Raw genomic sequence first — 13,660 nt, 5'->3', positions numbered from 1 at the left:
AGAGTCAAGCAACTCCATAAACATTTACTGTTTCATCTGCAGAAATCGATAGTTGCAACAATGTGTGCAATATTGGGGGCAGTTTTGGTCCCATTGTTACAAAAAGCTGGAGTTCTCCTTCACCAATATGTTGCCTGGACGAGAAAACATTAGCTACTCTATAAGGAGTCATAGAAAGATACAGCACAGCATATCCTTCAACCCACCAAGTCCGTGTAATGATCAAGCAGCCATTTTTACACTATTCTTTCCGTAAACCATTTTTTAAGAGGCCAGGATATTAATCTTGACACCTCAACAGGACTGAGACCAATACCCTTGCAAATAGGTTTGCTGATGCTGATGGGGACTAAGAGGTTGAACAAACTCGGGTTATTTTCTCTGGAGGATCAGAGGGAGGTATTAATAGAAGATGAGAGGCAGGGTAGACAGTTAGAACCTATTCTCGGGTGGAAATGTCAAAATCTAGAGGGCCTAGCGTTAAGGTAAGAGGAGATGTGTTGGATAAGTTTTTTTACACAGAGTAATGGGTGACTGGAGAGCATTGCCGAGGGTAGTGGTGAAAGCAGACAGGATAGTGGCATTTAAGAGGCTTTTAGATAGGAAGTGCAGGGAATGGAGGATATGAATCATGTACAGGCAGATGAGATCAGTTTAACTTGGCGTCATGTTCGGCACAAGGATTGTGGGCTGAAGGGCCCGTTCCTGTGCTGTACTGTTCAATGCTCTGTACAAAACTGCCATGTAATGACACTAGAGAAGAATTGAATGCATATTGTTTTTTTCTCTGGAGACATTGTCAGATAAATTGTGCAGTTTATTTATTCATGTGTGTATATATTTATATTATGGTATATGGACACACTGATCTGTTTTGTAGTAAATGCCTACTGTGTTCTGTGTGCTGAAGCAAAGCAAAAATTTCATTGTCCTATCAGGGACACATGACAATAAACTCACTTGACTTAACTTGTCAGTACAATTCAGTTCTCTTAAATTCCTGAATAAATGCAAAGATCGTTACTCTTTTTGTTTTCCAGATTCTCATGATGCGGTTCTAAGATTTAATGCGGCCCCTACACAAGGTTACGAGAACGATGTTGGAAGCAAAACCACAATCCGTGTTATTAACTCACAGGTGAGTGATCACATGCCTTTATGTATCTTTGCTTCAGTTATTTTTGCTTCTCACTATAAAATATTCTTCATACCATTGGGGCATCAACCCTAGAAAGACTTTAAAGCTTCTTTATTCATTATTAAACTCCTTATGTAGTTTACCACAAGTATACAATGTGGAGGTAACACTCCTTTGGCATCTCCCTGGTGCCTCTTCCCCCCCCCCCCCCCCCAAATCCCACAACTATAATAATGAAACATACTCATCTTGAAGTTGAAAATGGAATGTAGCAGGTCTGTTAATTTAGTCAAAGGCTGACCATCAAAGGATCATGTCGTTGATGTTTATCACTTCATAATGTTTTTATTTTTAAACAAAAGTTTCAACCTTCTTCAAACATGATTTGACAAATTCTACACGGAAGATTTATTCAAACACAATCAGTGGGAAATTAATGACCTCACGATAGAGGAAAGATCATTGGTTTGTGTGACTTGTGACGTTACTTGTTGACCATTACATTTTTCTCTGGTGTGATCCCTCAGTGGGACAGGAATCACGTGAGCCAGTTCTAGGAGGAAAGTACAGGTCCACCACTTTTTTTTCCAGATGATCCAGCACCTCCTTTAATCCGCGCAAAATTATGGGAGCGTGCTTAAAAACCTACCACGGAAGTCCCGGCAAAAATGTGGCACCTAGGCCGGATGAGGCGGCCGATCTTGACCTCATCTGGACTTTCATGGACGAACCTCCGATTGGAGGGTTGAATTTGCCCTCTGCGGCTGGGGTTCTGGAACTCTGGCCCCGACGGAGCCGGCTGATTCGTTCCCATAGCTGAATTGCGAGGCCGACTATGTGGGCCGGCATCTCGGCCTCCCGGCAGCCTTGGCGAACTGTGCCGGTACCGTTCAACTCCCCTCATGACCATGACCATAATGAATAATCCAGCAAGACTCTGGAACCAAGGGTGCCGGAAAATCAGTGGTGGACCTGTACTTGCAATTAATCTTGTCTCTGTAACAGCCAAAGCCACTGAAGAAGTAACTTTGAACTTGTTTCTCATCTACATTTTGATCCTTAATGCTATCATCCATCAACAAAACATATCACATGTATATTGGGGTGCAAGTCCATAGCTCCCTGAAAGTGGCAACACAAGTGAGTAGTGTGGGAAAGATGTGGAGGCAGTTAATATGAATGTCAGGAAGTCATGGTGCAGCTGTATAAAACTTTGAATATTCAAATATTTAAAATGGTATCTTTGTGTCTTATTTCCAGATACTTGTGAACCCAGAGCACCAATTTAACAATAGCACCCTATTCAAGAATATTGTTCTGGTAGCCTGGGATCCTGCTCCTTACTCTGTAAACTTGCTAAAGGTAAGAGGAACAGAAGGAAAATGTTATGCTGGGTATTGAATCACTATGACGATAAATGTCGATGGGCCTTTAGGAAGCGAAGTAAAAGATGCAGATGTTAACATGTTTTCATAACTTGAGTTATAGGAGCAAAATTAGGCCATTTGGCCCATCAAGTCTACTCCGCCATCAATCATGGCTGAACTATCTTTCCCTTTCAAACCCATTCCCCTGCCTTCTCCCCATAACCCCCGACACCTGTACTAATCAAGAATCTATCAATCTCTGCCTTAAAAATATCCATTGGCTTGGCCGCCACAGCCTTCTGTGGCAATGAATTCCACAGATTCACCACCCTCTGCCAAATAAATTCCTCCTCATCTTTCTTAAGGTACGTCCTTTTATTCTGAGGCTATGGCCTCTTGTCCTCGATTCTCCCACTAGTGGAAACATCTTCTCCACATCCACTCTTTCCAGGCCTTTCACTATCAGGTAAGTTTCAATGAGGTGTTTTTCCCCCCCTCTCTCCATTCTTCTAAACACCAGTGAGTGCAGGCCCACTGCCGTTAAACGCTCATCATATGTTAACCCAATCATTCCTTGGACCATGTGTTTAGCACTAATGACTAGAGATTATCGTAGTGTCACCTCATGTAGAAACAAGGAATTGCAGATGCTGGTTAATACACAAAAGGACACAAAGTGTTGGAGTAACTCAGCAGATCAGGCAGCATCTCAGGAGAACATGGATGGGTGACGTTTCGGGTTGAGACTGAAAAAGGGTCTCGACCCGAAATGTCGCCTGCCCATGTTCTCCAGAGATGCTGCCTGACCTACTGAGTTACTCCAGCACGTTGTGTCCTATAGTGTCACTTTAGTCCAGTCATAGTTACACACACTTAGTTCATGCACTCATCTCCGTGTCACACAGGTTGAGATTCAAAACCCCGATGAAATACGACACTCGATCCTGCATTTCTGAAGCTGTTTTCAGATGTTCACCTCCCCTCTTTTCACTCCCCACCCCCCACCCCCCACTTTCTGTTTTTTAATTGTACATAAAAGAACTGAGCAAGCGTCGAAGAACAACAGGGCCTTTGCTTTCTACCAGGACCTACATTTATCCTTGATTTATTTGTGTAGATTACAAATGCGCGAATTATCCACCCTGTTTCCCTTTAGTTATATTTGCCTACATTTTAAAATAATTTAGCAACTGTGGAAAGTGCTTTGAGAATGTATAAATCCAAGGTTTATTAATTTGCAGAATAGGGATGAGTTTCTGAGAAACCAGATGATGAATGGCATAATTGTGAGCTGCAGACTAGACATTAGCTCATTTCTAGATATTAACTAGACTAAGTATCACACTGGAGGGCTGGTCCCGCAACGCAATATTCCACCTCACCACCAATCCCAATATTGGTGGCCAGTGGTGGGGGGGGGGGGGGGGGGATAGACCATACTAGTCTGGAGCACTAGTATGGGTGTTGTGGGTTGAAGGGACTGATTTCCAGAGGGCTAGTGTGGACATTGTGGGCCGAATGGATTCTTGGGCTGGCAGCTCAGTCACTCAAGCCTGTTGTGCTGGCAGCTCACTCACTCACGGCTGGTGGGCTGGCAGTTGACTCACGGCTATTCCTTGAAATTCTATTTCAAGCAGGGTACAAGGCCACCAAATTCAAGTGCAGTTTCTTACCACTTCAAGCAGGGTGCAAGGCCACCAAATTCAAGTGCAGTTTCAAACCATTTCAAGCAGGGTGCAAGGCTACTAAAGACAGCGAGTCGTGACCTCTCCCTCCTCCATCTTGCAGAGACTGAGCCACTATGTAGTTTTTTTTTTTTGGCGGTTGGCAAACAACTTTTTAGTGCATTACCGCCACCAACTGGTATAGAGTGTGGATCAAATAACATTATAACTTATATACTAATAACCTATATCTTTCCAAACAAATTGGTTACCCTGAGAAAAAGCATTAGGATTTGATAGCACTTATATGAATTATTTTGTAAAATATCTATTAAATCAAATTGTACTTTTTCTTTTCTGAATCGTTCACTCATTTGTCTTCTTTCTTCCTCATACCTCTCACAATGTATAATGGCATGCTCTATTGTCTCTTCTTGCCCACAGTATTCACATCTGCCTGTATTATGCTTGCCTATTATAAAACGTGTACTGTTCAGACCAGTGTGTCCAAATCTGATTCTTGAAATTACTGTCTCCTCTTTTCTGTTTTTTCCTGCACATCTCATTTCTCCCACTTTCCTCTGGACTCTGTAGAACCACCGTCCTTTCCGCTCTTCCTCCCATTGCTTTTGCCATCGTTCCTTCAGTCTTTGCTTAATAATGTCTTTGATTTCAGTTTTACCTATGTTAATACTTAAATTAATCTTACTTCTTTTTGTTACCTCTTTTGCTACCTTATCTGCCATTTCGTTTCCTCTAATGCCAATGTGTGCTGGTACCCATAAAAATATGACTGTAAGCCCCATCATTTGAATTCTGAATAGTGTTTGTTGTATTTCAATCAAAATGTCTGGTCTACTGTCTGAATGGCTGTGCTGTAAACTCTTTATTGCTAAACTTGAATCTGAACAAATAACTGTCCTTAAAGGACTGGTATCCTCGACCCACTGTACCGCTAACAATATTGCAATCATTTCACCTGTGTATACTGAGACTTCATTATTGATCCTCTTCCCTACTTTGATGTGAAATTCTGGTACAATAAATGCTACTCCTACTTTATCTACTGAATCTTTTGATGCATCTGTATAAATTTGGACAAAGCTTTAGTATCTGTCAATGTATTCCTGTATGATGAATGAATTATACATACGTTGTTTATCCTTGTTTTTCTGTTCTAATATTGTAAAGTCTACTGTTGCATCTGGAAGTATCCAAGGTGGAATTGAAGGTAATGGAACTGTTGGAACCACATACCGTTGGAACCACAGAGACTGAGCCACGCCCACACTTCTGGGTTTTATAGTCCCCCTTCCCACCAGAAGGGGCGTGGCATTCATGGCGTGATTGACAGGAGAGATAATCTCAACATTTTTTAAACACTGATAACTCTTTTAGTTTTCATCGATGGGAAAAAGCCTCGGCGCCTGATGAGCAGAGGAGGACTGAGTAAAATGGTCAAAAATCACAGCCATACGTGGTAGCGTTTTTTTCTAAAATCAATATAAAGCGCAAACAGGAAGTGGTCAAGATTAGACTTTTAATTATATAGAAGACATGGCAACTTTAATTAGGCATGGCAACTTTAATTAGGCATGGCAACTTTAATTAGGCATGGCAACTTTAATTAGGCTTGGCAACTTTAATTAGACAAGGCAACTTTAATTAGGCAACACAGCTTTAGCATTTCCAAACCAAAGGCAACATAGCTTTAGCATTATCAAACCAAAGACAACACAGCTTTAGCATTTCCAAACCAAAGGCAACACAGCTTTAGCATTTCCAAACCGAAGGCAACACAGCTTTAGCATTTCCAAACCAAAGGCAACACAGCTTTAGCATTTCCAAACCAAAGGCAACACAGCATTAGCATTTCCAAACTATATTTTCAAACCACATTAAGGGCATTGACAGTTCAGTAAAACCACTCACAGTTTAGTAGACATGTGTTCAGTGTTATTCACAGCTCAGACTGAGAGACGTGACCCTCTCGCTTCCCCCATCTTGCAGAGACTGACTGAGGCGCTCAACACTTCCGGGTTTTATAGTCCCTCCGGAAGTGGCGTGGCCTTCAGGAGAGAGAATCTCAACATTTTTAAAACACTAATAACTCTTTTAGTTTTCATTGATGGGAAATATCCTCTTGTCCCACGCAGCAGAGGGGGACTCTGAGTAAGATGGCCAAAAATCACAGCCATAAGTGACAACGTTTTTTCAAAAATTAATATACAGAACAACAGGAAGTGATCAAGATCAGACTTTTAGTAATATAGATTATTCTCTTTGGTATTATCTATGATTTTGGAGAGCAATGTTGCAACAATGAAATGCTATCATCATCATAGAAACATAGAAAATAGGTGCAAGAGTAGGCCATTCGGCCCTTCGGCCATTCGATCAATCATGATCAGCCATGATTTTAGATGATCCTGGCTGATCATCTAAAATCAGTACCCCGTTCCTGCTTTATTCCCCCATATTGCTTGATTCCTTTAGCCCTAAAAGCTAAATCTAAATCTCTTGAAACCATCAAGTGAATTGGCCTCCACTGCCTTCTGTGGCAGAGAATTCCTCAGATTCACAACTCTCTAGGTGAAAACGTTTTTCCTCATCTCAGTCCTAAATGGCCTACCCCTTATTCTTAAACTGTGACCTATGGTTTTGGACTGCCCCAAAATCGGGAACATTTTTGCTGCATATAGCCTGTCAAATCCTTTAAGAATTTTATATGTTTCTATAAAATCCTCTCTCATCCTTTTAAATTCCAGTGAATACAAGCCCAGTCGACCCATTCTTTCATCATATGTCAGTCCCGCCATCCTGGAAATTAACGTGGTGAACCTACGCTGCACTTCCTCAATAGCAATAATGTCCTTCCTCAAATTAGGAGACCAAAACTGCACACAATACTCCAGGTGCGGTCTCACCAGGGCCCTGTACAACTGCAGTAGGACCTCCTAGCTCCTAAACTCAAATCCTCTCGCAATGAGCTCTCTTCACTGCCTGCAGTACCTGCATGCTTACTTTCAGTGACTAATGTACAAAGCACACCCAGGTCTCGTTGCACCTCCCCTTGTCCTAATCGAACACCACTCAGATAATAATCTGCCTTCCTGTTCTAGCCACCAAAGTGGATAACCTCACATTTATCCACATTATACTGCATCTGCCCACTCACCCAACCTATCCAAGTCGTCCTGCAGCCTCATAGCATCCTCATCGCAGCTCACACTGTCACCCAGCTTTGTGTCATCTGCAAACTCATCCAACATGAATTACACCCAGCAACACCTTGAAGTAGTAAAACCTTGTTTGGGGAATGCAGCTGTGCACAAGATTTTAGTGAAAGGACTGCATAGTGGCACAGCGATAGAGTTGCTGCCTTACAGCACCAGAGACCTGGTTCGATCCTGACTATAGGTGCTGTCTGTACGGAGTTTGTATGTTCTCCTGTGACCGCGTGGGTTTTCTTCTGGTGCTCCGGTTTCCTCCCACATTCCAAAGATGTGCAGGTTTGTAGTTAATTGGCTGGGACATGAGCAGGCAGAAACAATGGGTCTTTCAGGACAATTGTGGATTTTGGGAAGGAGATAGGAAAGGGCAGTATGGGTTGGGAATCTATACGTTTGGTAGCTGCTGAGAGGGATGAGATCGGTAATGGCCTGGGTGATGGTGGCCTGGTGTTGGTTTGTGGGGTCATGGTCCTAGGGTAGATATGAGGAGGCTTGGCATAGATTAATTTTATAGATACAGCATGGATACAGGCCCTTCGGCCCACCAAGTCCATGCAGACCATCTATCACCTGTTTACACTATGTTATCCCGCTTTCTCATCCACTCCCTACATAAGGAGGGAGTGGATTAAGACTCTTAAGATTAAGACTTTACATTTCAATTCATTGTTTAACCTATTGGTTTCAGTGGAGATTTCCGTGGAACTGTCATTTAAATATTAATCTTAGATTATTATTATTCTCTTCTGATTTGCTTGGTTAATGTGCTACTTCCCTCCTTTCTATATTCATTTTCATGAAATGTATTTTGCTCTGTTTCCCGAGTTATTTCAGAGAATGTCCTATGATTGTTGCGCAAATAGTTTTCTTGTTCTTTAGTACTCCCTTGCTCCCAATATTCTTCTTTTTCCCTCCTTGCTATTTAACTCAGGAAACTTTTTAAGATCCACTGGGCACGACAAACACGAGGTTTGTCCCAGGAGAAATATGTTCAGCAGAGCAAATATTCAAACTGTGGTTGGTGAGGATGGGGTTGCTGAGAAATCCAGATGCTTGGCAGATGTTGTCTCTTCACCCTTCCATGGCTTTGGTGCATAGAATTGCATTTTGACTTCAGTGCTATATTTACAATTCTGAAATGTCAAGCCAGAAAACCAAAAATCCTGTTTCAGAATAAAATTGAAACACATCAAGACTTTATTCCCGTCAAATAAAGATGAGTCCCAAAGGGGCAAAAATAGCCATGGCATGAAGCTGTTACTTCAAAGCACGTAGGTTGACGTGGAACAATATTTTGGGGTAAATGGAAAACAGAATCTCAACAGAATATTTATTGGCTTATTTTTGTGAACGATACAAGTCAATGTCTCTATCTTGTGTCCAATTTAATCGTAAGAAGTGTACCTCAGAGTCATGGAGTCATACAGCGTGGAAACAGGCCCTTCGGCCCAACTTGTCCACACCAACCAACATGTCACATCTACACTAGTCCTACATGTCTGTCTTTGGCCCATGGCCCTCTAAATCTGTGTGATCCAAATACCTGCCTAATTGTTTCTTAAACGTTGCCATAGTCCCTACCTCAACTACCTCCTTTGGCTGCTCGTTCCACACACCCACCACCCTTTGTGTGAAAAAGGTACCCCTCAGATTCCTATTAAATCTTCCCCCTTCACCTTAAACCTATGTCCTCTGGTTCTCAACTCCTTTACTCTGGGCAAGAGACTCTGTGTGTCTACTCGATCTATTCCTCTCATGATTTTATACACATAGAAACATAGAAACATAGGTGCAGGAGTAGGCCATTCGGCCTTTTGAGCCTGCACCGCCATTCAATATGATCATGGCTGATCATCCAACTCAGTATCCTGTACCTGCTTTCTCTCCATACCCCCTGATCCCTTTAGCCACGAGGGCCACATCTAACTCCCTCTTAAATATAGCCAATGAACTGGCCTCAACTACATTCTGTGGCAGAGAATAGTAAGATTAAACGAGAACTTACCAGTTTGAAGTTTGATCGTTATTTTATGAGGAGTAACGTTGAGGGAATACGTGAAGAACCCCGCTAGGACGCATGCGTGTCATTCTTCAAAGCAGCGGTGTGAAATCACAGATAACTGTAATGACTAAACATAGTAAGATTAGAGAAGAGATACCAGTTGAGTATATGATCAAGGGTGGGAGCGGAGGGCACGCATTCCCTCAACGTTACTCCTCATAAAATAACGATCAAACTTCAAAATGGTAAGTTCTCGTTTAATCTTACTATTTTACTTCGGAGTCACGTGAGTGACTACGTGAAGATTTTAAAGCTCTGTGATTTCATACCGTGGAAACGAATCCATGCATCACATCTGCCTTGATTATGGGGAGAATAGTGTTAACATCATTAGACATCAACACGATATTGAAAACCAACGATAAATTTATTAACACCAAATCATAGCCCCTATTTATGGGGTAAAATCATATTACAGAACTTAAAATTGTTTCTGCAAATGTTCCAGGTTCAATTACTGGTTTGTTATAAAATCGTTGGAAAGTTTTCTCCGTTGACCATCCTGCTGTCTTGAGGATTTGGTCCATAGGAACATCCAACTTCATAGCTGCCGATGTAGCTGCAGCCCTGGTGGAGTGAGATTTAAAAATGTTAGTGTCTACTCCAGCCTTTATTAGGACCTGTTTTAGCCATCTCGAGATGGTCTAGACTGTCACTGTTTTGTGTGGCTGTTTGTAGCTGATTAAAAGTGCCATTTCTTTGCCTCAGATGATCTTAGTATTCTCCATATATAATAGTAAGTGTGTTACAATACAGAGACGATCATCTGTCGGGTAGGCCCTGAATTCTATTTTTAGGCCTGCTGACCCCTGTCTGTTCTGTTTGACTAATTCATTGATGTGAAAAGTTAAATTTCCAGATGAAATAGTCATGTTGTCCAGCCTTAGTTTCTGTAGCGACTGGACCTTTTGTGCCGTGACCAAGGCCATCAGCATGACTGTTTTCATAGTCAGTTTCTGTAGGGACAGAGCTGTAGGTGGAGACCAGTTTCTTAACATGGTCAGTACAATGCTCACATCCCATATTTGGGAGTACCTGGTTCTTGGGGGATTAACATTAAAAATGCCCCTCATGAGTTTGGTTACCAGGGGGTGTGTCCCAACAGAATGCCGTTCTGTTCCTTGCCACAGGTATGTTGACAGAGCACTTCTGGCGCAGTTGATGGCACTATAACTGAGCCCCCCATCGTAATGGAGGCTTGCCATGAATTCCAGAACAGACGGGATGTTCATAGATCTGTGGATTATGTTATTGTTGTGACAGTACTTTTCCCATTTCTTGATGTACACCAAGTACTGTTTTTGGGTGGACTGTCTGTGGGCCGCTGAAATAATATCCATTGTTCGGTCCGTCAGTCCCAGGTGTAGTAGAGGTGCTTTCAAACTCTACAAATTAATAGGTTTGTATAATTATGACATGGGTGACTTTCCCTTGTTACGGGATGAACCAGTAAATTAGGTCTATGATGGATGGTGATGCATGGTTCTAATACCATGTCGAGTATCACCGGGAACCATGGTTGAGTAGGCCAATCGGGTACTATCAAAATACCAGACGCAGTCTTGCTGTATTTTCCTTAATACCCGACTGATGAGGCAGAAAGGAGGGAATGCATAAATAAACAATATCCCCCAATGCAGCGAAAATGCATCTGTTGCCGCTGCCCCAGGGTCTGGTTCCCATGAAACATAATTCGATAACTGGTGATTGAGTCTGGATGCGAATAAATCGATATCTGGTGTTCCATACCGTGCTGTAATTTCAGCAAATACATTTTTATCCAACATCCAGGACAAGGGGTCACAGCTTAAGGATAAGGGGGAAATCCTTTAAAACCGAGATGAGAAGAACTTTTTTCACACAGAGAGTGGTGAATCTCTGGAACTCCCTGCCACAGAGGGTAGTCGAGGCCAGTTCATTGGCTATATTTAAGAGGGAGTTAGATGTGGCCCTTGTGGCTAAGGGGATCAGAGGGTATGGAGAAAAGGCAGGTACGGGATACTGAGTTGGATGATCAGCCATGATCATATTGAATGGCGGTGCAGGCTCGAAGGGCCGAATGGCCTACTCCTGCACCTAATTTCTATGTTTCTATGTTTCTATCCATTCAGTGTTTTCATTGAATTTGTGTGACCTGGTGTCTGCCACTAAATTTAGTTTACCTGGTAAGTAGGTAGCTGATATCCAAATATCTCTCTGGATACACCATTGCCAAATTGTGTTGGCCAGATTGTCACATGATGTCGATTTGTTTCCACCCATATGGTTGATATATGCTACCATGGTGGTGTTGTCAATTTGTAGTCTAACATGCTGGTGATATAACACAGAACAATATGACTTAAGGCCATGGAATGCACTTAACATCTCCAGGTAGTTTATGCCCAGTGTTTGTAATAATGATGCCTCCTGTGCATTCCATCTCCCTCCACAGCTGGAGATGGAATTGGTAGCACCCCAACCAAGTGCACTGGCATCAGTTTGTAGTACCATAGACGGGTTGCTGATAATGATTGGATTAGAACAATGCCTAATGTTATCTTCCCACCATTTTAGTTCCATTATGGCTTCTGTTGGTAGCTTCATTGGTCTGTCAAAATGACCACCATTAATTTTGAGTGCTCGTATTTTCGCCCTCTGTAAATTTCAATAATGTAAAGGTCCGAATTGTGTGGCTGGAAACGCAGCCACTATTTTGCCAATTATTCTTGCTACCAGTCTGATGGATGGTTTAGTGATGTCAATGATTTTGCTGCAAGCCTCTATTAAGGCTGTAACCTTTTCTTTCGGCAAAGTCACTGACATGTGAACTGAGTTAATGGTGAACCCCAGATAATCCATTGTGGTTGAAGACGTTAATTTAGATTTAACTGGATGGATGATAAACCCCAGTGTTTCAAATAATTGTTTTGTGGCTGTTACCGCTTGTTTAGCCAATTCCAAAGTTTTGCCCACAATAAGTATGTCATCTAGATATGCCATTACCATGTGTTTTTGTTTCCGCAGAAACGCTAGGGCTGGTTTCAAAATTTTAGTGAACAGCCTGGGGGCTGATGTTAGCCCATTAGGTAGTGCCCTATACTGCCAGAGCTGACCCATCCAGTTGAATTTTAAATAACATCTGTGGTCACCTCTTATGGGTACTGTATAGTAAGCATCTTTTAAATCGATGCTTGCCATGTAGTAACCTTTGGAAATCAATTGCTTAGCAGTAACAAAGGTTTCCATCTTGAAATGAATATATTGTACGAAAGTATTCAAATTAGTCAAATCGATGATGATGCGGCAACCACCATCTTTCTTGTTTTTGATAAAGATATTGGACACGAATTCCTGTGATTCGTGTTGGGTTTTCTCAATTACTCCTTTTTTATAAAGCCGCTGTAGTTCAGCATGTGCTTTTGATTTTTCTTTGCCTGTAAGCACGAACATTCGGTTCGGTACATGCTGAACTGGAGGGTTATGTTTTTGTATAAATTCTATGGTATAACCCTGGATACTGCTTAAAATATAAGTGTCGGTAGTTAACTTATTCCATGCATCCAGATAGAAGTGTAATCTCCCACCAACCTCCATGCTCCCTTCAATTCGTAAGGAACCAGACCCACCTACCTCCATGGTTACCAGTGGTAGGTTTGTTACTTTTTCGGCATCCTCCGTGGACGTTGAGGCGCCGGTGTCTGCGTCTGTAGTTGGGTTGGTGTTGAGGGTTTGCGCATTTTCCAGGAAGGCCGGTCTGGGCCATGGGCTAAAAAAGACCGATGTTGAGTGTTCCTGGCCTTCGAGCTTTCACCAGTTTGTCTTGGCCGACTGGTGGGTGCGTAGGGGTGCTGTTTCTGGCCGAAGTAGTTTTTGGACGCTGCTTTAATGAGCCCCAGGGTTTTAGCCTCTTCGTCAAGTTCTTTTACCTGTTTGGATAAGTCCCCTCCAAATAGTAGTATTGGTGGTTTGGAGGTTCCAGGTTTGCAGAGGCCTGCAAATTTGGGGTCTAAAGCCGGTTGGATGGCACTCTTCCTAATACTATTTAACTCGTATTGGGAGTTGCAAAATAAAGCCAATGCATCTTGGTGATCTTGTGTCATGTCTTGTTCGTTCAATGTGCGGGCGAAAGCCGTAATTCCCGCTGTTAGGACTTTCAGAACTTTTTGTATTTTCAAGTCCCTGGCTCTGATTGATGCCCCGACATGTTTCCAAAT

General features: G+C 42.3%; 1 protein-coding gene across 4 annotated transcripts in view; it reads left to right on the top strand.

Annotated features, from left to right (window-relative positions):
* st6gal2 (ST6 beta-galactoside alpha-2,6-sialyltransferase 2) overlaps positions 1-13,660 on the top strand; it is a 73,305-nt gene that overhangs the window by 40,434 nt on the left and 19,211 nt on the right. For all 4 annotated transcript variants that reach the window (XM_033022625.1, XM_033022623.1, XM_033022622.1 and 1 more), the window contains 2 exons: positions 1,041-1,138; positions 2,399-2,500. In XM_033022625.1, coding sequence (XP_032878516.1) covers positions 1,041-1,138; positions 2,399-2,500 — 200 coding nt within the window. The remainder of the gene's footprint in view (positions 1-1,040; positions 1,139-2,398; positions 2,501-13,660) is intronic.

Source organism: Amblyraja radiata, chromosome 6 (assembly GCF_010909765.2).
Source record: "Amblyraja radiata isolate CabotCenter1 chromosome 6, sAmbRad1.1.pri, whole genome shotgun sequence".
Lineage (NCBI taxonomy): Eukaryota > Metazoa > Chordata > Chondrichthyes > Rajiformes > Rajidae > Amblyraja > Amblyraja radiata.
This window is presented reverse-complemented; position numbering and strand designations above follow the sequence as displayed.